General features: G+C 39.2%; 1 protein-coding gene across 2 annotated transcripts in view; it reads left to right on the top strand.

Moving 5' to 3' along the window:
* The first annotated feature begins 56 nt into the window (after window positions 1-56).
* The window catches only part of BLOC1S5 (biogenesis of lysosomal organelles complex 1 subunit 5), a 43,742-nt gene continuing 17,887 nt past the window's right edge, over window positions 57-25,911 (top strand). The window contains exons 1-3 of one of the 2 annotated variants that reach the window (XM_032341061.1): window positions 57-256; window positions 6,899-6,981; window positions 21,115-21,244. In XM_032341061.1, the coding sequence (XP_032196952.1) occupies window positions 142-256; window positions 6,899-6,981; window positions 21,115-21,244 (328 nt within the window). In that variant the 5' untranslated portion in view covers window positions 57-141. The remainder of the gene's footprint in view (window positions 257-6,898; window positions 6,982-21,114; window positions 21,245-25,911) is intronic. The other variant, XM_032341062.1, reaches the window with a different exon arrangement.

Here is a 25,911-nt window from a genome sequence, read left to right as displayed (position 1 = left end):
AGCTACACGAACGCACCTGCGCGATAAGGAGACTCAGCTTTCCCTACGCCCTTTGATGACGCCCAAAACCCGCGCCCGGAAGGCGGGCAGCGCAGATCTACGCAGGCGCAACGCGGAGGCGGGTGGGCGGAGCAGATCGCGATGAGTGGCGGAGGGACGGAGACTCCTGTGGGTAGTGAGGCCACCCCGGGCGGCGGCGACAAGAAGAAGGATTCGCTGGGAACCGCGGGCTCGCCAGCGCATCTCATTATCAAGGGTACGGAGTGGTAGGGCTATCGCTGTGGTGGAGCCCGGCGCCACTCCCCCTCCCAAGCTGCACCCTCTGACCCGGGGCCGCTCCCCAGGACGACCCCCAGTTTCCGGGCGGCCTTGGGCTCGTGGGAGGTTGGGGGAGTGGTGGCCAGAGCCTGCCTGGTTTCCTACGCCAGGTGCATCCCAGTAACAACCAACCAACCCAATCCCTCTTACTTTTTCGAAAAAGCCGCGGACCTGAGTCTTGGGCCCCGCCCCTTCGCCCCTTTCCCTTGCCGGGGACTTTTGAGCACCGAGCTTCTTTGGACGCTGCCTCACGACGGTTCTGTAAAGCTTAGGGAGGCGTGGAGCTGGGGAGTCGGGAAGGGCCTGCGCCCCGCTGAGGGTCGCTGAGGAGTTGTGTGACTTCGGGTGGTCCACTTTACTTACTCCACCCCTTTCTGCTCCTGGATCATGAGAGGAGTAAACATCCATGAGATAACTTACATGAAAACATCTTAAAACATTAAAGCGCCCTACACGTATACAGATGTCCGTTTGTCTTGTCTGCTTTGCTCTGGGAGAAGGTTACATTCTGGATTCTCACGAACCTGAGTATTTGATTCCCAAAGCTCAGAACAACCCTGTGTTCTGGTAGCAGGATCTTTGACAGATTCTGTACTTTCTCATACTCATCCTTTTCTTCTTTTTTTTTTTTTTTTAAGTTTTTTATCCTTATCCTTTCTTAACCTTATGCTGATCCCGCCTGTCCCAACATCTTGCAGCAGTTGAAGCCCTCATAGTATGCTAGAGTCCTTCACTATCAGGGGAATGACATCCTTCAGTTGCTGACCATTTCATTTTAACTTCATCTGTCAGGATGGTAGACCGCTCCAGCACAGCTGGCTGTGGCTGTTTTTCTAGACTTCAGGTTGTCTCTTAAATCTGATGAGTGTGGGAGTAGTGCATGAGTATTAGGGCTAAATTATAAATGTTTCCCTATGTTATCTTAAGTGACCTGCTACTTAAAAGTGTTCTTAATTGCAGTGAAATACATGTAGCATAAAATTTATCTTAGCCCTTTCTGAAGTGTACAGTTCAGTGGTATTAGGACATCCACATTGTTGGGCAGCCCTCACCATCAACCATCTCAAACTGAAACTCATGGTACCAGTGATTCATTAACTCCGCATCCCCTCCTTTCCTCGAGTCCCTGGCAACCACTGTTCTACTTTCTGACTCTGTATGTGTCTACTCTAGATAATTCATGTAAATGAAATCATGCAATATTTGCCCTTTTGTGACTGGCTTATTTCACTGTGTATAATGTCCCCACTGTGTATCCATGTCGTAGCGTGTGTCAGAATATCCTTCTTTAAAAAGCTAAATATTATTTCACCATATGTATAGACCATATTTTATGTATCCATTCATCTCTGGGTGAACCTTTGGGTCGCTTCCGCCTTTTGTTGCTGTGAATAATGCTGCTTTGACCATCGATATGCAGATACCTGTGTGAGCCCTTGCTTTCCGTTCTTTTGAGTGTAGACCCAGAACTGGAATCACTGGATCAAGTGATAATTCTGTTTTTCATTTTTTGAGCAATCACCATACTGTCTTGCATAGTGGCTGCGCTATTTTACAGTCTCACTCAAAAGGTTCTCCACCTCCTCACCAACATGCTATTCTGTGTCTTTGGCAGTGGCCCTTCTAATGGGTATGAAGTCCTGTCTTATCGTTTTAGTTTGCATTTTCCTAATGATTAGTGATGTTGAGCATCTATTTATGTGCACATTGGCCATTTGTATATCTTTGGAGAAATGTCTATTCAAGTCCTTTGGCGATTTTTCAATCAGGTAATTCTTTGTTGTTGTTGGGTGTTTTCTGTATAGTCTGGATATTAACCCCCTTGCTCATGGATGATTTGCTTCTGTTTTCTCCCATCTCATGGGTTGCCTTTTCACTCTTTTGATTGTATCCTTTGATGCATAGTTTTTCAAAAATGTTCATTGATTTTTTTAAAGGTAATTCAAAGAAAATTTTTCAAGTTAATTGAAAATTGAGTTTTAATTACAAATACATGTAGAATTTCCTTGGCCTTTTTTATGGGACCATTTTCTCTTTGCATTCTGAAAATCTGTTTTTAGTTCATCCTCGTGCGAAGACCATTGGTTGCAAACATATCATTGTTGAATTTTATTGCCAGAGTCTAGTGAAAGGGAAACATAAATAAATGATTTCTGACCTTGTACCCTAGGTCTTTAAGGGTTTCTGGCCCATGGTTTGGGTGTTAAGAGGTAAGGACTGGGAAACAGGAAGGGCTTCCTGTACACTGGAGTGTCTGAGATGAGTCTTAAAGAGTCAAGTGTTAACAGTTAAGAAAATAGGGCAAGGCTCCTTTGGATTGAGTTTAGAACAGCATGTTTAAAGGTGTGGAGGCTTCAAACAGCATGGCATGTTTGGGAAACTACATTGCTACAGTGTGACTGAGAGAGGTGGAGTTTGGTGGAAATCAGATCATAGAAGACTTCTTGCCTTTTTTTTAAGGGGGTTGGACTTTTTTTTTTTTTGAATGGTAGGAAGCCATCCAACAGTAAGTGTGAGAATTGTGTGGTTTGGTTTTTATTTTACTTTATTTACTTACTTTTTTTAAAGATTTTATTTATTTATTTATTTATTTATTTATTTATTTATTTATTTGACAGAGAGAGATCACAAGTAGGCAGAGAGGCAGGCAGAGAGCAAGAGAAGGGAGCAGGCTCCCTGCTGAGCAGAGAGCCTGATGCAGGACTCCATTCCAGGACCCTGAGATCATGACCTGGAGCTGCAGGCAGAGGCTTAACCCACTGAGCCACCCAGGTGCCCTGATTTGTATTTCAAATAAAGCAGTTAGGCAAATGACCATGGATCCTTATCTTGTGGATTGGGTGTTTGTGAATTTGTCTAATTGCTAAAATGAATTTGTAACTCCAGATTCAATACTGATGGTGCTTTCATGGTTATTCCCAGGTGCATAGAATAGAGGCAAATTTGAATCTCCCTACATGCACATTTATAGTTGAGACCAAGCAAGGCAATGCCCTGCTTTTTGTGTTAGCTTTTATACTACACACAAGTGTCCTTTTAACTTTTTATTTAGTGCCATATTTTTCACATTTTTGTGCTTTTTGATGGTGATTCTGCTTTTTAGAATGATCTCCAAGGCGTATAGTGCTGAGTTTTCCTAAGAAAGCTGTGTGCCTTACAGAGAAAGAGAATTGTATTAGAGAAGTTTTTTTCAGGTATCCGTTAGAGTGCTGTTTGGTGCTAGTAAATGTTAATCAGTCAACAATCTGGAAAAAGGAAGGACATCTACCAATTTGTGTGTTAGGCCACTCTGGAGAGTGACAAAGTATCATTTATAGTGTGTGATGCACTATATAGGATAGCAGCTGTATCTGTGGATTCCTGAGGTGATTGAGAGAGCGTAGTGGACAGCATTGTTGTGAAGTTGAAAGCCAAAGAAATTCACGGTCAGTTGGGTAAGGTCAGGAAATTGTTAAATGCTGGCCGCACTTTCAGACATGGGACAGTGTGAAAAACGTTCGACTTGCAAGTAAAGGAAGTTATACGGATTAAAAATAACTGGTAAGTGTTATACAGGAAAAATTGTTCTATTGGAAGGGCCATTTTTGGAATGCCAAGACTGGCATGTTTTACAAGGATGTTGGTAAACAAACCCATGTGATACAAATGACATTTTGGTTTGACAGAAATGTGGCCAGAGACCTGCAGGAACCTAAGCCTGTATTTCCTCTAGGAGCAGTAGTTCTGTACGTGCTAGTTCAGTGTTTGGGCAGCTTTGTAAATATCACTACTGCAAATGACAAGAACTCTGTGGAATGGGTTACAGAGAGGTGTGACTGTTCAAATAGTCCCAGCAAGACAAGCAGGGATGAAAACAAGGGAATGGATCTGAGAAGTAATGAGGAAGAGTAATATCTGTTTGGTAATGCTGGGGATGTTATCAGAAAAAAATTGCGGTAAATTGTTTCATATGATATTACACTAAAGGCCTGGAAATTCAGGGCCAGAAGAGAAACTTCTTTTATTAGATAATGAGAGATCTATACAGTACACTGTTTCTTCTCGTTCCGTAGCCACAGTGTACTGATCTTCTGTTAAAGTGCTTATCTCTGTCTTTTGTGTGAAAACGGTATCTTTCCTGCTCCCACATTAGAGTATGAACTCTTGGAAGACAAAAGAATGTATCAGACAACAAAAGAATGCTTTGCATGTGGTAAGGTTAGGGTTGAATTTATGTGAATTTATGTGAAAATCTGTAGCTTATATTTACACTATCAGACTTGGAGAATTTCTAATCCTTGGGACTCCTGCATTGTAATGTGCTTGCTTTGTTGTTATAATGTTATAACAAAACTAGTTAGTTAGTCATTTCTGTGGTCATGTGTATTTTCTCCCCAGATCTTTACTCTCTTAAATTGTGGGAGATTGTCTGGTTTAAGAGGTGATCATTATCTACTTCTAAAGAAAACTGAATTCTCTCTCCAAAGGCCAAGTAAGTTCTCATTCTATCAGGCTTCCCAATTCAAATCAGCAAAGCTTAGTGCCTTTTCTGTCCTATAGAAAGATACATGTTAACCCATATGTCTTCTGTGGATGATATAAATAATTCGGTCTCTGAGATACTCACTGGAGGAGAGGTACAGTTTCAGGACAATACAGTAAGTAGTATGACAGAAGTAATTGCCCCAGGTGCTTTGGGAGCATTAAGTGGGGACACTCCTTGAAACCTAGGAGGAAGCTGAATAGAACAAATGAAAATTTCAAGGAAGTGTGGTATCTGAGCAGTTTTGAAGGAAGAGCAGGGATTGGGGAAGGGTTCCAGAGCATGGACTATGGCAAGGACATATGAGGACTTGATATGTTTGGAAAACTGCAACTAGTTCAGAATTGCCAATGTGTGGGGAGAAGAGGCTGGCGCCAGACATGGAGGACCGTGTGTGGCTCTTAGGAGGATTGAACTTCAGCCTGTTAGCCAGTTGCATTTCAGAGATGCTGGTATTTATTGAAATGTGAACAGATACTCTGCCACTTAGGTTCTCTTACCAAATAAGGTGCATACATTTCTGCATACTGTAGCCCTCACTTGGGCTTTAACAGTTCATATAAGTAAACTATAGGCTCCCAGAAGATCTGAGGTGAAGGAACGTGTCTAACTTGATTTTATCTAATGTTTCCCAAACTTAACTCAGCATAGAACTTTTTTTTTTTTTTAATGAACTCCTATATTTTCTTACAGAAGTGTTTTGGGTAATGAACCATTGAAGGACTTAAGCAGAAATAATAGTTTTCTTTATATTTTTGTACTTAGCATACTTCCCCATATGTATTCTGTGCCAGTAAATGAAAATGAAAGTTACATGTTTTTATTTGGAAATCTGATTTCCTCCAATAAGTTTGAGGTTTACCTCTTAAATTTTATAGTTGTTACAAAGTAGAATGAGTAGAATGACTTAACCAAAAACAGTTTAAAATTCACAACTTTTTTAGACTTACCAAAAAGTACAAAAACCTATAATACACACTCACCACCCATCTTTTTTTTTTTTTAATATTTTATTTATTTATTTGACAGAGATCACAAGTAGGCAGAGAGGCAGGCAGAGAGAGAGAGGAGGAAGCAGGCTCCCCGCTGAGCAGAGAGGCCGATGTGGGGCTCCATCCCAGGACCCTGGGATCATGACCTGAGCCGAAGGCAGAGGCTTTAACCCACTGAGCCACCCAGGCGCCCCACTCACCACCCATCTTAATAAATAAACATTCAAAGCTCACTGGGAACCTTGCTCTAGTTGCATTGTTCTCCCTCCTCTCTAAAGGTAACCAATGTGTTGGTTTTGCTCTTTATCTTTCTTTCTTTTTTTTTTTTTTTTAGATTTTATTTATTTGTTTGACAGAGATCACAAGTAGGCAGAGAGTTAGGCAGAGAGAGAGGAAGGGAAGCAGGCTCCCTACTAAGCAGAGAGCCTGATACCGGGCTCGATCCCAGGACCCTGAGATCATGACCTGAGCCGAAGGCAGAGGCTTTAACCCACTGAGCCACTGAGGAGCCCTGCTCTTTATCATTTTCATGCATTTGTTTCTAGTATTATTGCTTCTGTATGTGTCCCAACAGGAAGTGTCGTCTGCATATATACAATGGCTTTATCTTTCTGAACTTGCTTTTTTGTTGAGCGTTATAGTTGTGGGATTTATCCGTGTTAATAAATGTAACTGTAGTGTATTCATTTTTACCAGCTGATTTTTAGTATTCCATTGTCTAAGTATGTTTCCATTGTTAACTTTTGTTCTTCTTTTGACCTTACACTCATGCTGTAGTAAACATTTGTAAATGTCTTTCATCTGTGTAGGAGTTTCTCTGGGATGTGCACACAGGCATGAAATTGCTGGGTATACATGTCCTGAGCTTTATCAGGTATTGCCAAATTGCTTTCAGAAGTACTTATGCCAATTTACTGGCAGTGGATGAGATTTCCTCTCACTCCAAGTCTAAACTAGATTTTAACCTATCTATTCATGGGAATTGGGAAGAGCAAAACAAACTGGAGGTCCTAGAGATTGCGCCACCCAGCGTGGATTAACTCTGAATTTCATTTTTTCTTTACAGACCTTGGAGAAATTCATTCAAGGCTTTTAGATCACAGACCAGTTATTCAAGGCGAAACCCGTTATTTTGTGAAAGAATTTGAAGTGAGTACTTATTTTTAAAAAATACTGCCCTAGTTATTAGTGTGTTCATATACAGAAGGGGATTTCTCTGATTTTAAAATCTCTGATTTCCATTCGCGTGGTCATAAAACAGGCAAAGGAAAACTCATTCAGAGGCATTACCATTCATGGAAAGAACGTAAGACTAAGCAGCAGGAGACTTGGGTTCAAGTGCTGGTGCCTACTCTGGAGTATTGAATATCTATTGATCTCAGTTTTCTTCATCTTTAAATGAGATATAGTGAAAAAAAGATTCTAAAGACTGATGGGTGTAGGTCTCCCAGATTCATTCTATATTTTTTTTCTCAGTTTTACAATCAACACCCACCGAGAGTACTCAGAATAAAATATGAGCCTCATCCTTGGCTGTTCTTAACCAGTTAAGGCCCACTTTCAGTGACCATTTCTTTTGGATATTACTCACAGTATCTCCATTCCTTCTGATTTGTGTTCCTGCTTCATCATCCCAGTCAAATCCAGTCTTTACCATGCTGCCAGAGTGCTCTGATGTTACTTCGATTTTTAAAACCCTTTAATAATATTTGCTGTCTACAGGATGTCCAAGCAGCCTTCTCTTGGCCCCTACCTTGTTGGCTTTACCGTCTGCCACCCAGCATTTCATGCTGTGCTCCAGCAATACTGAAGCACCAGCCTGCCATCCTGTTCATATTCCTGGTGTTTGGCACATGTGTAATTGGTTCATTGTGCATTAGACAGTAATGCCCTGAGCTGCTGTCAGATAGATGGTAAATGGTGTTGCACACACAGATTTCATGATGCTGTGTGAGTTGGGGTGCTGTTTTTAAATAAGACCCCAACCAGACAGGAAGTCTAAACCTGCCAAAAGGAAAGAACCTTTTCATAAATCCTTTAAAACTACAGAAAGCCTGTGGCACAGAGCACGCCACATGAGGGACACAGCTGCAGCTCAGATACCATTTCTGGGTTCAACAAGCTTACTTGAAATCTGCATAATACTTGATTCACAGGGTGGGCATAAAGATCAAAGGTATGCACGTGCACCCAATGCATGTGTCTGTGTGTGTGTATTTGAGAATATTACTTAGTATCTAGGAATAAATAACTGCTAGCTCTCTTTATCATCATTACTGTGTGGTGGGATTTGGATAATCTGAGACACACACAATATTATCCAGAAATGATTCCCATATCATGCTACATGAAAATTATTACCAGTTTCATGGTGAGAAAGAAGTTTGGGCATGGTATGGCTGGATTTTATGTTTAAGAGTCATCCAAGGCCAAAATCAAGGTATTGGTCAGCATTGTTGTTATTTGAAGCTCAGAGTCCAGCTCTTTTCCCTGGAACAGTGAAGTTCCCATTTCCTTATTTGGTCTCAGCCAGGGGCCCCTCTGAACTCCTAGGGGCCACTCACATTCTTTGACAGGTGGCCCCTTCCATCTTCAAAGCCATAAATTGGGGACACCTGGTTCTGGGCTCAGTTGGTAGAGCGTGTGACTCCCCACATTGGGTGTACATATTACTTAAACCAGAAAAACAAAAACAAAACCATAAATTAGTCTTGCTCACATGGAGTCCCTCCCTCTCGTGCTTGCCAGGAAGAGCCTAGACTCTGTAAAGGACTCACTGATTAAGTCAGGGCCACTGAAGAGAATCTCCCCTTTTTAAAGTCAACTGATTTGGGACCTTAATAAATCTATAGAATATATATATACAGTTTCACCTCGATTAGGGCTTGATTGAATAACTGGGAGTAGGTATGTGTCCACTGTGCGGTGAGGGTCTTAAGGGCCATCTTAGAATTTTGCCTACCATAAGCTCTTGTAACTACCTGATATTTTTCTTGTTACTTATTTATTACCTGTCTTCCTTCATTAGAATAGAGGTACCATAAGAGTCAGGACTCTTCATTGTATAGAAATGCCTTATTCTCTGTTGTATTAAAAAATGCCTAAACCAGGGTCCTGGGTGGCTCAGTCAGTTAAATGTCTGACTCTTGATTTTGGCCCAGGTCATGATCTCAGGGTTGTGAGACCAGGCCCTGTGTCAGGAAGGAGGCTGTATTGAGGAGGGGAAAAAGAACATGGGCCTTGAAGCCTGACATCTTTGGGTTCAAATCCTGCCCTTCCTCCTTACCAGCTAAGATCACCTGCTTTACTAAGGCTTAAGGTGGCTACTTAATAATGGGAGCAATAATATATACTGTACAGTTCTTGCAAGGATTAAATGGTATGTTATCTTTAAAAAATCCGTGACATAGAGATGTTTGGTGAATGTTGTTAACTGTTAGTATTAAGAGAAAGATGGTAGCAAATACAGTCAAATAAAAATGTTCTAATTCAGAATTTGCAATAATTTGAACAAGAATAAGTTCCATTTTAGGGAATATAGAGATTTGCTAAGCAAATGAAATGAGCTTATATTAGAAAAATGTTTACTAGAGAAGGAAATGATCACACCGGGTGTGATAGAAACAAGCTTATTCTTTAAGTGTCTTGAGCACTTGTTTTGAGTGAGACAGAATGTCAGGAACCAGTGCTGTCCTGGTAAAGAAGACAGACCCACCCGTTATGAAGCATTCTCATATTGTTATTAAAGACTGACCTCTGAAGGATTCAAAAATATCTTGTCAGCTAAGTTTAAGTGGTTATCTTCAACCAAGTGTAACATAACTCCTTTAAATGGTTTTCTTTCATTTTTTTAAAATTTGAGAGAGAGAGCAGCAGAGGGAGGGGCACAAGCAGACCCTTCAGTGAACCTAGTGCCCTATGTGGAGCCTGATGGGGTGGGGGGAGGCTGATCTCAGGACCCTGAGATCATGACCTGAGCTAAAACCAAGAGTGGGATGCACAACCGTCTAAGCCATTCAGCTGCCCCAAATCCTTTTCTTGCTGCATACCTGATCCAGGCTTTTTACATGATAACCTTCCTAGTTGGTCTTCCTGAGGGTCTAGAGTAGTGTGGAAACTTTCCTGTGAATCAGGTTCAACTAACTTTTGTGTATCGTGTTCTGACTTTTCCCTTCAAGTTAGAAGGAAAAAGTTGAAAGCATTTTAGAGGCTTTTGATTTGAATTTATACCTGCATAATTTACAACTCTTTTGTATCTTGCTGCAGACAATAACATCCTCTTATTTGTCCCTAGATGGCATGGTTGGGCAGAGAGGAATGGTGAAGTAGAATTATCAGGACTTCTAGAACTTTCTTCTCTCTCGCATTTAAATGTAGTTCATCTTAAGAAAACCCGGCTAGTATTTCAAACTAAAGTTGTTTCTAGTTTTTGTGTTTCAGAAAGTTAATGCGCAGGGGAACGATCATCTTTTTCTTTACAAAATTTTATTTCTAGAAGAGGGGAACAAGTGCCACATGGTGGCAGCATTACGTAAATTATTGAAGTTCTATCATATTTAAGCTCTCTTTTTGTGCTTGTTAGTATTTCTGGACAGTTGACTATCTTTTCCTGACTTTATGCAGATCTTTTCTGCATGATTCCATGTCGTTGATTCTGGTGCACAGAAATCTCAGTAGAGCCCTTTCAGTGAGCATTAGTTCAGTAGTGTCTGCGGGTGCGGCATTGTCTGCTGGACCATAATCTTTCTAGCTGCAGGGGAGAGGTCATGGCCTCTCCATGTGGAACTGCTAGTGAGCTTTGCTGGAGTGCTTTTGGGGTATATGGTCCTATACAAATTTCTTTCTTTCTTTCTTTTCTTTCTTCCTTTCTTTTTTTTTTTTTTTTTTTTTTTTTTAGCTTCATAAGTCTCTTTTTTAATGGAAAAGCTTTTGTTATTGAATCATAGTTGACACACAATTTTAGGTGTACAGCATAGTGATCCAACAAGTCTGTACATTATGCTGTGCTCCCCACAAGTGTAGCTTCCCTCTGTCATACAGTGCTTTCACAGTACCCTTAATTATATTCCCTGGGCTGTACCTTTTATCCCCATGACCTGTTTTTTTCAGTTTGTTAACTGAAGCATGTGTCTCCCACTCCCCTTCACCCATTTTGCCCATCCCCCCACCTCTTCCCCTCTGGTTGCTTATTTCATTTTTAGAAAATTTTATTCTTTGAATGCTTTATTGAATAGTTACTGATTACCTAGGTATATCAGTAAGGAATGTGTTTAGTTACTAGTAACTAAGTCAGTAACCTGAAAAATGGTGACTTTTTAATAAGTATTTATTTTTCTCTCAATACCCAGGGCTGGAGTCAACTTTTTCTTCTAACTTTGCCTTCTACGTCCTGGAGTGTTGCTCCTATCCTTACGCTTTCAAGGGGGCTTTGGGAGCTCTAACCATGACATCTGCATTTTATGTAACAAAAAAGAAAGCAGATGGGAAATAGCAAGCAGTCTTTACAGGCACATTTACCACTCCAAATAGTATTTGGAGACTGATAGGAAGAGAGGAGAATGAATCCAGAAATAATGTTAAGGAGATAGATAAAAATAAATAAGAAGCAGTCTATCTCCAGGAAGTTTACAGTCTAGGGAAAAAAAAGACATATAAACAGTGAGTTTTAATGGTGGAATTATTATAAAATAAGCACAAAGCACTTGAGATCTCAAGAGGAAACAACTCCAGAAGCAACTCCCAGCAGAGGGGGGAGGAAAATTTTCAGGGAGGGGGTGGTGTTTGAGCTAAGAAAGAAGAATGGATGTTAGCCCCTATAGGGGAAAAGTAGAGAAAATGATTAAAATTAGAGGCCCCCCCTCAAAAAGGATTCAAATAAATATAGTAATTACAGAGTCGGCAGGGATTGTGTCCATGAGTTTGAATGTGGGTTGGGTTGAATTAATGGAGAGAAATTCCTTAAAAGGCAGGACAAACGAGAATTTCACATGACATCCTGATCTCTCATTTTTGGTTAGATTATTAGAGTAACTGTCAGGTTATTAAATATCAGGATAAAGTCTGTCCCATATAGCATGTGATAGACATATATATACACACATATACAAAATATGGTTTTAAATCTTGGGGGACTGATGAGTTTAACGATTGAAAGAAAATTTCTAACATCCTGTCTTATATAACACTATCGTTGCGCCTATTTGTTGTTTAAATGAAGGAGGCTACAAACTCCCTTTCTACAATGTAAGACCACCAGTTTGTCTGCTAGAAGAAATAACCTTTTAAGTAAGTGCTTCTTTTTTAATTTTTATTTTTATTGAAGTGTAATTGACACATGTTACATTAGTTGCAGGTCTACAGGTAGTAATTCAACAAATTTATATGTTATACTGTGTTCACCACAGATATAGCTACCATTTTCACATTACAATACCATTGACTATATTCCCAGTGCTGTGTCCTTTATCCCTAAGACTTGCTCATTCCGTAAGTGGAAGCCTGTACTTGTTACCCACTTCACTCATTTTGCCCATCCCCCCCTCATCCTCCCCTCTGGCAACCATCTCCTGTTTTCTGTATTTATAGATTTATTTCTGCTCTTTGTATTATTTTTTTAGATTCTACATATAAGTGAAATCATATGTTTTTTATCCTTTTTTTTTTCTTGATTGATTAATTTGGGGGGAAAGGTGTAGTGGAAGAAGGAGAGAATCTTCAAGCAGTCTCCCCAGTGAGCACAGAGCCCCATGCAGTGCTCAGCTCAGCCTCACCACCCTGAGATCATGACCTGAGCTGAAATCAAAAGTCAGATGCTTAACCAACTGAGCCACCCAGGTGCCCCTGTCCTTTCTTTATTTCACTGAGCATAGTATCTGCTAAGTTCATCCATGTTGTTGCAGATGGCAAGATCTCATCTTTTTTTATGGCTGAGTAATAGTCCAGAGTGTGTGTGTGTGTGTGTGTGTACGCACACACGTGCACATTTCACATCTTCTGTATCTATTCATCTATTAATGGACACTTCTGTTGCTTCCATATCTTGGCTATTGTAAATGATGCTGCAGTAAACATAGAGGTGCCTGTGTCTTCAAAAATGGTGTTTTCATTTTCTTTTGGTAAATGCCCAGTAGTAGATTCTATTTTAATTTTTTTTTAAATATTTTATTTATTTATTTGGCAGAGAGAGACACAGCAAGAGAGGGAACAGAAGCAGGGGGAGCGGGAGAGGGAGAAGCAGGCTGCCCGCCAAGCAGGGAGCCCGATGCGGGGCTCGGTCCCAGGACCCTGAGATCGTGACCTGAGCCTAAGGCAGACACCCAACGACTGAGCCACCCAGGCACCCCTCTATTTTTAATTTTTGATGAACCTCCATACTGTTTTCCACAGTACCAGTTTGCATTCCCACCAACACTACACAAGGATTCCTTTTTCCATATCCTTGACAACACTTGGTGTTTCTTGTCTTCTTGATTCTAGCCATTCTGACAGGTGTGAAGTGATATCTCATTATTGTTTTAATTTGCATCCCCCTGATGGTGAGTGATGTTGAGCATCTTTTCATGTGTCTGTTGGCTGTCTATATGTCTTCTTTAAAAAAAAAAAGAAAAAAAAAAGGCTATTTGGGTCCTCTGCCCATGTTTTATTTGGATTATTTGGTTTTGGTGTTGAATTATATAAGTTCTTTATGTATTTTGGATAGTAATCCCTTATCAGATGTATCATTTGCAAATGTCTTCTCCCATTCAGTAGCTTGTCTTTTCAGTTTATTGGTAAGTTTCCTTTGCTGTGCAGAAGCTTTTTACTTTGGTGTAATCCTATAGCTTCTATTTGCTTTTGTTGCTTTTGCCTAAGGCCAATATTAAAGAGATCATTGCCTGTGTTTTCTGATAGGATTTTTATGGTTTCAGACCTCACATTTAGGTCTTCAATCCATTTTGAGTTTATTTTTGTGTACAGTGTCAGAAAGTGGTCCAGTTTTATTCTTTTGCATGTGGCTGTAGTTTTCCTAGCACCACTCATTGAAGACACCATCTTTCTGTCATTGTATTTTCTTGCCTCGTTTGTCATAGCTTAATTGAGCATATAGACATGGGTTTATTTCTGGGCTCTCTGTTCTGTTCCATTGACCTGTGTGTGATTTTTGTACCAGTTCTGTGTACTGTTTTGATTACTACAACTTTGTAGTATATCTTGAAACCTGGGATTATGATACCTCTAGCTTTGTTTTTCTTTCTCAAGACTGTGTTGGCTATTTGGGTTCTTTTGTGGGTCCTTGAAAATTTCAGTATTATTTGTTCTATTTCTGAAATAACGCTACTGGTGTTTTGATAGGGATTCTTAATTTTATATTTTATTTTAACTTTGATAGTGTTTCTTAACTTTAGTACATCCTGGTTTTCTTGGAGAATTTTTTTCTTCCAGAAGAATATGTAGAGGACATATTTATTCAATTTGAGTACAATTTCAAGGACATTCTGGAATCCCAGAGCCCATCCATTGACCCTAGAGTAAGACCTATAATTTGAATAGAACTACAGAACTCCCGTTTCTGTTTTTCATTGTCTTTGTATTTGAATTGAGAACCACTTTTTTGTATCTTGGTAAAGAAAAAATGTACCGTAAGGAGTGCAAAAATCTCTATAGTCTTGATTCATTCAGATTCCAGTGCCATTGGGAGCAAGGTGGCAGCAGCTTTGACATAATTGGTCTGATTTTTCGCTTCAGTCTGTCTATAGAGATAGAGCAGCTAGGATAGCAAAACCAAGCAACATCTGTAATAAAACCAGGGGACGAGATATTCCCCAAATACCAGAAGACAAATCACCAACAGCTAAAAGGTTTCTGTGGAATCAGAAACAGAAGGAAGACATGGAAGAACTCCTGAGGGTCTTGTGAAGCGTTGAATGCTAGAAAACCTCAAAATTACTATGAGGAATGCTTGAAGGGCCGTTCTGAGGAAAAAGTAGAACCTTCGGAGGGAACTTCACAGGCTCTAATTTCTGAGTGAGTGGTAACAGACCGCAGGAAAGTCTTTAGGCTGAAGCTACCTATGAGTTTGAAACTCACAAACCAAAACACCCTTCTAGAACAAGGCCTTGCACCCAGAGAAACTAAAGGAGATTGATACTTTGTGAAACAGCAGGAAAAGGGATTCTAGAACTTCCAAATTTGAAAGGCTGTCCTGACCACCCTTCCCTTCTAAAAACAGAGGATAACTAATTTCACTTAAAAGTAAGCAGGAGTCAAATCCCATAACGGTAATGTCCTTTAAGGCAATGAAGTATGACCACAAAAAAAGATGCCCTAATACTTAAAATGAGCTTGGGAAGCATAAGAAAATTATTAGAAGTGAGGAAAAAATGGTATAAATCAGAATCAGAAAAACTAAAAATTGATTGGCTAAAACAATAATGGAAAAAAAAGCTAAGGTGAAAAATTCAGGAAAAAGAAATTTTAAAAATTATTTCAGGAATGAAAACTAAACTAGAAGGAACTTAGGAGTGAATAAACACAATGGATAGTCCTTGTTTGAAATTTAAGACATAGTGAAAGAGATAAGAAGAATTCAAGAGAAAGGAGTAGTTTCTGATAGTAAATACAGCAGATGCAATACAGTGTATGTCTGATAATCGGCCCCTACAGAAGAAAGCCAAGCCAAAGTGATATAATAGAACAAATGTGAAAACTAAAATTCAAGAACGCTTTCTTGAAATAAAATACTAGTGAAATTTTACGGAAGGGCACACTGCTGTCAGGGAAAATTAACCCAGAAGGGCCTATAGTGAGAAATTTTATTAATCTGTTGTATTTCATAGAAAAAATTTTTTCTTTGGGCGTATAGACAAAATGGGGAAAAAGACCTGATTGTTAACAGACTTATCTGCCTTACGCTAGAAGATAATGGATTTGAACAGCCAGGGATTTTATGTCTAGCCTAACTGACCCTGAGCTATAGGGACCACAGATCCACTGTTGCTGGGTCATGCTGGACTCTGCAAATATTGTTCAAATGAGCCTTTCCTGAGGAACCTATTATCTAATTTACACAGTGAGTTTCAGATGACCTAAGTAGTTGGTAAGAGTTCTACCTAACAATAGCTGGTAAGCATTAAATACATATTTACTTACAAAACTGAGACTGAATGGTAGTTGTAAGGGAGAGAGCATAACACGCAGTGGCTGCTTTCTGATGGTGCAGATGCGGTCTGGCAGAAAGTGGAGGCCGAGGGAAGTGCATATGAAAAGTAGGATATCGTCTCTTGTTGCCTTATAAATATTAACTGGGAGTAAAAGGACATTGTTTCACGTTGGATCCTGCAGGACTGTGAAAGCTAGAGAAGGAGGTGATCCTAATATTAATACTGCTTATAGTGGGGAACTAGTAGACAGTGACCAAAAAAGTGGAGCCCAAGGGTATTATATAAAGTATTAATATAAATACAACCGTGAGAACAAAAACGCCGAGTTCTTCTCAATAGTGAAAGAGATGCCAAAAGAGAGAGAGAACAAATAGATCACATGACCACACAGAAAAAGATTATGTATGTTGTGTATGTGCGTTTATGAGTTTCCCTCAGAGTGACATAAGAATAGTCCGTTCCATTTAAGAAGGAAGGAATTGGAAATATATATATATACTTGCACATACATATGAATGAATACGATGGGGAGAATAAAGGCAAAAGAAAGAAAATTAAATTTACTTACAACTTACAGCCCATTGACAAATCTTTGAGATAGACAGAGTGACCTTCTCAGAGTTCAACTGCCTCTGTGTTTATGCTTTGCTAAGGGCAAAATGCAGCCTTAGCTTAATACCAGCCCGATCTCCAGGATCCTTTCAGTCTTCTTTAACATACGAAAATTGCTTTGGAAACTTCCTTTTCTCTTCCCCCATATCTCTTTATATTTTAGCAATAGTCCTCCAAGCATGTGGCCCCCTGGTAAACGTCTGAAGAGTCTCATGTCTAAGGTTTACGGAACAGTAGCAAATGACCTTTACCTCATAACAGCAAGTCCCTCAAGGTCCTGGAAACCTTGCTTCCAAATTTCTTAAAGGAAGATGCCTGTGGCCATACCCCCCTGAACATGCCTGATCTCAAATTCCTTAGAGGCTTATACTGTCCCTAATCAATCATCCTCACAACCCCCAGTGCAGCCGTTTCTGCCCACGGGTCCTGTCCCCAGGCTTTAAGAAAACCACCTTTTTGCCCTGAAGACACCTCAAGAATTCTTTCTTGACCATTCACTCCAAACTCCAGTATTTTCACATCAAATACATCCACATCCACATACATGCCTGTGTGTGTATATGGGTATATACACATATGTATGTGGATGTATATCCACATACTTAAGACAGTGGTGAAGATAAAGTTTTTAAAATAGTTACCTATGGAGAGAGTTAGGAAGGAATATAGTGCAAAGGGCATGGAACCTAGACTTTTTTGAATGTATATATATATTTTTATAGATGTAATTTTGGAGACATGTAAGTATTTTACATAAAAAATTAAGTTTTAAGGAACAGATCCTAAAAATCAAGCAAAGCGTCAAAAAACAAACCAGTGTTTCTGGATGGTTGCCTTGGCATGCAGAGAGCAATTCTGTTGCAAGTAACTTTGAAACACGGCAGTTTGATGGTAGGTTCTTAATGCAAGATCCCTTCAGAACCCCAGCAGCAACAGCATACCAACCCTTAAGCTGCTTGCAGTAATCATTTTGTTGAAGCTAGTGTCGTCATTGTCATTTGAGTGAAGTGGTGATAAAGCCAATGCTTCGTTCTGTTGGTATTTTTAAGAACTGCAAAGAAATGGGTAACAGAACAGTAATTAAAAACCTTATTCTTAATTCGTGAGTATAAACTTAAAATGTATCTTTTAAAAGCACATAACCTGTTTTGTAGCCTTGTCCACTGAAAGCCCTAGAAATAATGGCAGACCCTTTAGCAGTGACCACCCCTGTGTTCATTCTCAAATACTATTCCTAAATATTAGTGGTGTTTAGAGACCTGCTGATTCCAAGTCTGAGTCCAGAAATCTACAAGGTGAGCCTGGAGCACCCAGTTGTATCAGAAAGCAAAGCAGCTACTGAAGAACATACAATTTTTTTTTAAGATCTTATTTATTTATTAGACAGAGATCACAAGTAGGCAGAGAGGCAGGCAGAGAAAGAGGGGGAAGCAGGCTCCTGCCCAGCGGAGAGCCCAATGCGGGGCTCCATCCCAGGACTCTGGGGCCACGACCCGTGCCGAAGTTAGAGACCTTAACCCACTGAGCCAGCCAGGCGCCCCCAAAACATACAATTTTGTCTAAAGCATTGCAGAGTCCACTTGACTGGGCTCCCACGGGACAAAGATAGGACAGTTTGAACACCAGTAAGGAAAAATACTGTAATGGCTTGAAAACTTCAAATATGTTAATTCCGTGAGTCATAGGAATGTGTAGAAACAAACAGAAACCTTTAGAGAATACTAGGGAACCAAATCATTATTTTTAACTGTTAAATAAGAGGAAATAATCAAGTGCTTTATTTTGCCGTTCACATGTAAGCATTCCTAAGAGTAACTAAATAGTTGAGAGGAAATTTTTTTTTCCCAGAAGTATTCCTGCTGATAAACGAAGACGGAATGCTACCAACATCCTGCTGAAAGTACACAGCCCACCTCTGAAATACTCTTGCAAACAAAAAAACAAAACCCTGAATCTGATCAAGCCTCTAGTTCTAACTACTAATTTACAGGAAAGAGAACAGACAAAGGGATATGTTAAATTACACCACAGGGGTTCATTCAGCCAAATAACAGACTGTGGGAAACTACAGAACAGATGACTCACTTTTTTTTTTTTTCCAACAAGTTGCAAAGAAAAAAGTGATGGAGGAATCTGTAGATTAAAAGAAGATTTAAGAAACATATTAATCAGTTGCAATATTTAAGTTTTACTTTGATTTTGGTTTAAATGGGGATAAAAAAGAACATTAATGAGACACTTGAGGAAATGGGAATACCACCTTGATATTTAATAGTATTAAAGAATTATTATTGAGCGTGTGTGTGTGTGTGTGTGTGTGTGTGTGTGTGAGTGTGAGGAGAGAAAGGGACAGAGAGGTGGTCTTACTCTATTTTTTTTAACATTGTTTTAAAAGATTTTATTTATTTAAGAGAGAGAAAATGAGAAAGAGAGAGCATGAGAAGAGGGAGGGTCAGAGGGAGAAGCAGAATCCCTGACAAGCAGGGAGCCCAGTGCAGAGCTCGATCCCAGAACTCCAGGATCATGACCTGAGCCAAAGGCAGTCCCTTAATCAACTGAGCCACCCAGGCGCCCGTGTACTTTTTTTTCTTTTTTCTTTTTCCTTTTTTCTTTTCTTTTTCTTTTCTTTTTTTTTTTTTTTTTTTTTTTTAAAGAGGAGTCTTTGTCTTTTAAAGATGTTGAAATGATGTGCTGTTTGGGATTTGTTTCAAAAGAATCTAGAATTGTGGGCAGGAGAAGGTATGCATTGTTACAGAGGGAACAAAAAAAAAGCCAGGAGTTGAGAACTGTTGATTGGTGATAAGTACAGGATTCACTTTTGATTCTTTCTCAACCTTTGTATAACTTTTTCATTTTTACTGTGGAAAAATTAGTAAAAATCTGGCGGTAGCTGCTCCATAGCGGCTCAAAACAAAATGAAGAAGAAGAGCTAAGAGTGGCTCAGAACAAAATAAAAACCTCAGCAATACAATTAACTTATTATTTCCCTACAATCAAGTTTACTACCCTTCTTTTTTTAAATGAACTTTTTATTTTGTATTAATTTTAAACTGACAGTGAAGTTACGAAGGCAGTATAAATTATAAGTATAATATCTTATATAATGGGTAAAAAACTAAGAAACTAACATTGATACATTACTATTGATGAAACACTGGGCTTTATTTGGGTTTCATCAGTTTTTCCATTACGGTCCTCTTTTTCTTCTGGAACCTAATCCAGGGTACCACATTGCATTTACTCGACTGTCTTTTTCATCTTCTTCGGCCTGTGACGGTTATCTTTCTTTGTTTTTCATGACTTTTACAGTCTTGAATACTGGCCAGTAGCCTGTAGAATGTCTTCCAATCTGGGTTTGTCTGGTGTTTTTCTTAAGATTAGGCTGGGTTATGGGTTTTGGGGAAGTGCCCTTGTCACATTACGTCAGAGGGTACATGTTATCAGCATGACATCACTGATGATGTCAGCCTTCATTGTCTTTACTGTGAAGTTAGTATTTTTTGCTTTCCCTACTGTGTTCTTTGGAAGCAAGTCATTAAGTCTGGCCTACCCTCAAGTGATGGTGATGGGGGGTGGTGTTAAAGTCGCTTTCTGAAGAGGGGGTGTGTCTGGGGTCCTCAAGGCCACATCCAGGTTCAGTAATTGACAATAAGCCTTAGCATATGGTCATACTGGTGGGTAGGCTTTAATACGGCAGAAGGATACAGAGCAGAATCAGCAAAGGGAACAGGTGCATGACATAGATTTTGGAGGAAACCAGGCAGAAGCTTCCAAGAGTCTTCAGTGGAGTCACACTGGATGTGCGGCATTTCCGCAGCAATGAGCTGTGACAACACAGGTGAAACTCACCAGAGTCTAGGAGTCCAGGGGTTTTATTGGCAATTGGTCAGGTAGGCAGTCTGTGCCTGGCATGTGTCAGAATTCCAGAGTCCCAGAAGAAAAGATGTGTCTTATCATTTATTGAAAGTTTTATACTAGTGCAGGGAACTATTTACTGGGCCAGTTCCCAGACCCTGGCCAAAGGCCAACCTTGTAAGCAGGCCTTTCTAAAGAGAATGGTCAATGTTAACTCTTTTCTGTATAGAGAAGTATCTACATGTTGTTACCTTTACTGCACATTTTTGAGAAAAATGGAATGAGATTTAAAAACAGCATAGTAATGGGAGCTATTATTATGTGTTTGATGTAAGAACAGCAAAATTAAAATTAGATCAAGGGTGTCTAATTTCTTTTCTGTACGGAATGAAGTATGTGGCAGTCTAGGCCTCTTTCTGTTCATTTAGTGTTTCTCCTGCCCAGTTTTAAATGTTGCTATAAAAATATTACTCATATTGCAACTTTTGAGCATTTCAAATAAAAAAAAAATGCCTCCAGGTTGTGACCTCATTTATTGCCAAATAATTGGAAGAAAGTTGTGTAAATTTCATTAATAAGTAATGGCATAATAACCAAAACCTGGCTGGAAATCCCAGAAAGTAATTACTGAGATTTAAGACACAGTATGTATTAGTAATTTACTTTCTTTTAATAGGAAAAACGTGGTCTTCGAGAAATGCGAGTTCTTGAAAATTTGAAGAATATGATCCATGAAACAAATGAACATACTCTTCCCAAATGTAGAGAAATCATGCAGGACAACTTAAACCACGTTCTCCAGAGATGTAAGCCAGCGTTGTTGTTGTTCTGTTTTGTTTTTAATATATATATTGTTTTATTTCAAATGAATGCTGTGCCAAAATGTATTTCCTTCAATATTTTGATAGTAGGTGGAGAGAGAATTCCTAACCAAAACGTACAAATTGGAAGCCCTGCCACAGAGAACATTGACTATCTCGTGATTCATGTATGTTGCTGTTGACATTGAGAACCTCGATCTCCAGAGTGAGATGTGTGCATCTGGGGTGCACAAGACAATCAGTCCTTTTAGGATGGGAGACTATTGGAACACATTTTACCTTTTTTGTTTTTTTTTAATTATCCTTAAGAAGAAGTTTGATAATTAGGAGCTGGGCTATGAAATGAAGCTTCTTTTTCAAACAGGATGCTAGAGTTTTTAACTTTAAAAAAAAGACTTAAAAAAAACCTTTTTTTAACTTTAAAAAAAATCCTGTCATAAATGTTTGTATCTTATAACATTTTTCATTGAGCAAAATGTTATAGTTTGGAGAGATAATCAAAAAGAATCCTTATTGGGGCGCCTGGGTGGCTCAGTGGGTTAAAGCCTCTGCCTTCCACTCAGGTCATGATCCCAGGGTCCTGGGTCTCTGCTCAGCAAGGAGCCTCCTTCCCTTCTTCTCTCTCTGCCTGCTTGTGATCTCTGTCTGTCAAATAAATAAAATCTTTAAAAAAAAAAAAAAGAATCCTTATTAAATATACCAAGTAATGACGTAAAATAAAAGTTTTATTAATAACTACTTTTACTCAAGGCTTCTCCTTAGATCTATATTGACAGTATTCAGCTTGTCCAGGGATGGATAATACTGGTAACTGAAAAAATACCTTTCTGGGGAATAAGAAAGAAAAAAAAAAAAAATAGCCAGTAATATAATGATCTATGAAGGAAAGCTGCAGGGAGATTTGGTTGATAACTGAAAGCAAGTCTTTGTATTCAAATCCAGGTTAGTCTTATGTAGTCTGATGCCTTTAGGAGCTTGGAGACAGTGAATACCCTGAGATTACGTTTGGTTTCTTTGAGTGGAGTAGTAGAACGTCTAAAATTGACTGTAGGCTTTTGCATTTTACTACAGATGTCCCGTGTTTGTTTGTACTGTCATTTCCTTAACCCTGACAGTCATTCTAGATGTTCTACTGACAGAAAAACTTGAATTATTATTAATGAGAATACTTATGAATGCCTTTGAGATGTGCTTGTAACTTGCCTTTTCTACACTTTTAGTATATAAAAATAAATTGGGTTAAACTTGGTAAAAAATCTATGAGTTTTATGAAACCATGCAAACAAGTTTATATGGAATATACTGGAATATATTCCAACCTAAGTAGCACTTTACAAGCCAAGGGATGAGTTAGGTTTTGTTTTGTGCCTCTTAACACAACTGCCACATTTATCTCTTCCTGTGCACGGTGGAGAGCTGTGCGCTCAGAATTCTGCAAGTGTGGCCTTAAGCTCGTGGTCCCACGTGTTGCACAGAACTAAGGAACTGTGGAGCAGCAAGGTGTGGACGTCTTGAATTACTGGAATGTAGAACTATGACGGAATCGTCAGCTTGGAAGTATTTCTGCTTTCGGCCGGCTAGCCACCCACCTTGCAGAGTGTCTCCAGATTTGGTGACCAGAAGCTTTAGAACAAAAACTGACCCAGGGCTCCTTAAAAATCACAAAAAGTAAATGAGAGCTCTAGGAGGATAGGGAAAAAGCAGACCCTCAAGTCATCAAGATGCAGCCTTTATGTTATTTTAAGTGTTTCTTTACTATAAAAGAGTAGTTACTAAAGAGCAAAGAAAAAAAATAGAAAAACAAAAAAATTATTTAAAAAACACTCAGAAATTAAAGTCACATTGTTATTATTTCTGCATGAATTAATGCCTTGAGAGTTGGAGGCCACTTTCCCCTCCTGCCTCTCTTCCCCAAGCCATCACTTGAAAATTTTAACTTTATCAAGGTTTGTAGTATTTGATTTCTGTCCTACACTTGCAGCACTACCGATTGTTTATTTAGTCGTAGACTGTTCAGTTCCTTCTGATTTATTGATTAGATCTGTAATTATATTGTGATAGTTCTCACTTTGTTTCCTTAGCACTGTGATTTCATTTTTCATTTCATGCAGTGTGTTTGCTCTCTTTTAATGAGTTCATATTGTTATTTTGTATAACAAAGTACCTGTGGAAAGTTGTGTTAGGTTTTCTTTTCCGAATAGGTGCTTCGTCTGTCTTATCTGTCTCTCACAGGTTATGTGGTTTCTCCCCCCACCGCCAAATCTGTTTCTGTACAAATGTAAGCATATTAGAGTTCTAAGAATTTTGTCAACTCATTTTCTTTTTCTAACTTTTGGGGGATGAAGTAATTAAAGTGGGATTAGGAGTCTCCGTTCTTGGCTGCCATATTTCAGAGTTTACAAAATACAACTACAATTCGCCCTTGTTCTGTAAATGATGGAATTTTTTACCTTTTGTTTTTCTTAACTTTTTATTTATCTTGTGAGTTAGGTGAGGGGCTAAGTTTGCCTCATTTTGCTTCAGTCTGTCTCTATCTAGAAATCTTTAGGACTTCAGCAGTTTAAAATACTAACCAATTATTTATAGCACTTTGCCAGTTAGAATTTTCACCGGTCTTTTCTTCTTCACTGACTGCCTCTGCTCCCCATCTCCTTCCTCTTCTCCCTTCTCCATGCTCCCTCCCATTCATCCCTCACATGTATCTTACTAACATGTTTTCTTGGCTTCACTTTGAGACCTGACCGCCCTCATCATGTCCCTAACTGCCACCACCGTGGTCTAAGCCACAATGACGACCTCTCACCTAGATTGTTTGAGTAGTCACATAACTCATGTCTTTCTTCCCTGTTATCTGTTCTCCACAAAGAGCGCGAGTGATCTTTTTAAAATGTGACTTGGCTCCTGTCATTACTATATCAGGATCTCCTCACCTTGCTTAGAGAAAAGCCAAAATCCCTAGAGTGGCCTGGACATTTCTACATGATTGGACCCACCCTGACTTTTATTTTCTTCCATTTTCTTTTCCCACACTTCATTGTAGCTACTCTGGCCTCCTTATTCTTCTCCTAGTATGAGCAAATGTGCTCCCACTTCAGTGTTCCCTCTGGAATACTCTTGTCAGGTTTTTGTACATTTTCGTTTCCTATAGATCTCCGCTCAAGTGTCCACAGTGAGACTCTCCTAGCTCCTCTGTAATAACGTCGTCCGTCACTCTGGCATTCTCTGTCCTCTTTACCCGGCTTTGTTTTTCTCCGGAATATCCACCACGACCTAACCTGCTCAGTATTTATCTATATGTTGTCTGTCTCCCTAACTAACACATAAGTTCCGTGAGCTCAGAGACTGTTCTCTGCAGTACCCCGACACCTAAAACAGTGACACATTGTAGTCATGAAGTAATTTTGTTCATTGAAATGAATGAATAAGAATTCAGCCAACATCTTCTGCTACCAAACCAAAATTATTTGCTTATGTATGTATTTGAAGTTTATATACACACACCTTGATAGAAGGTATTTGCTTCTCTTGTGTGAGGACAGTCGGGATGTTGTTAACTGTTGTCTGTGGCACAATTACTGTATGTGGTGCTAATTTCAAAAAATCTTTTGGTTGAAAGAAAATTATCTTACAAATTCTCGATGTTTTAAAATCAGTACAGTCTCCTAAAACACTGAGACAACAGGGGAAACAGCTTCCTACTGAATTAGGTATAACCAGTAAGTGATATGGAGGTGATGGGAAGGTTTGCATAATGGGCCTTTTCCCCTTGGGCCCTCTAATCATGAAGAAGGAATGTTTGGTATAGTCACGTGATTTTTCTTATATTTTAGAAAAGCATATTTCATGAAATTAGAAAGTAAGCCTTTATTATTGTGTGGCTAAAGAATTAAAAAATCAGTTACTTCAAAGGGACTGAAATTTCTAAAAATGATCATTCTGTCTGAGACCAAAGACAGTCCCTATAAAGAACAAACGTTTGCCTCTGTCTGATGTGTTCTAGTTAAAATTTTAAAGAACATAACAAATGACAGAATAGTGTTACGGTCTTGTAACTCTTCTTTTACATTAAACCCAGAATGATTGGAAAATGAAGAAGCACCCAAAGACCACAAAATGGATTTTTTTAAAAAGTTATGTTTGGAGTCGGGGGAAAAAAATCCAATCAGGAAATGATAGAACCACTGCTTGGGAAAAATGATGTAATATTAATATGCCATAGAAAGAAGGCAGATCTAATCAGCTCCCATTTTGTTTTGTTTTCATCTTTTCTTTTAGAACAAACAATGATTGGGAACATAATTTTCAGTCCTAAAATACTGTCTTTGATATAACTAAAATAAATGGTTACTGATAAAAACATTACTTTTGAAAAGCAGAGTCCTCCTCTTTTACCATATTCTCACAGGGAGGGACCTAACATTTTTCTGAAGGGGAAATCACAGTCCCTCCCTGTTATGGAACTTGTGAGCTATTTGGGGCTAGGTTTGAGTAGGATAGGAAGGCAGAATTGTAAAATACTAGGCAAACCTCTGTTTAAGCAATTGCAAAATAAAGTGGTGAGATACATTCCTACCTGGTAAAGGGATTTCAAATAAGAGAAAATCCATATAGGGAAAGGATTAATCTGAAAGGTCCTTATTATGAAAGCTGTC

This window comes from Mustela erminea, chromosome 4 (genome assembly GCF_009829155.1).
Source record: "Mustela erminea isolate mMusErm1 chromosome 4, mMusErm1.Pri, whole genome shotgun sequence".
Lineage (NCBI taxonomy): Eukaryota > Metazoa > Chordata > Mammalia > Carnivora > Mustelidae > Mustela > Mustela erminea.
The sequence above is the reverse complement of the archived record's forward strand: the minus strand, read 5'-3'. Positions and strand labels throughout refer to the sequence as shown.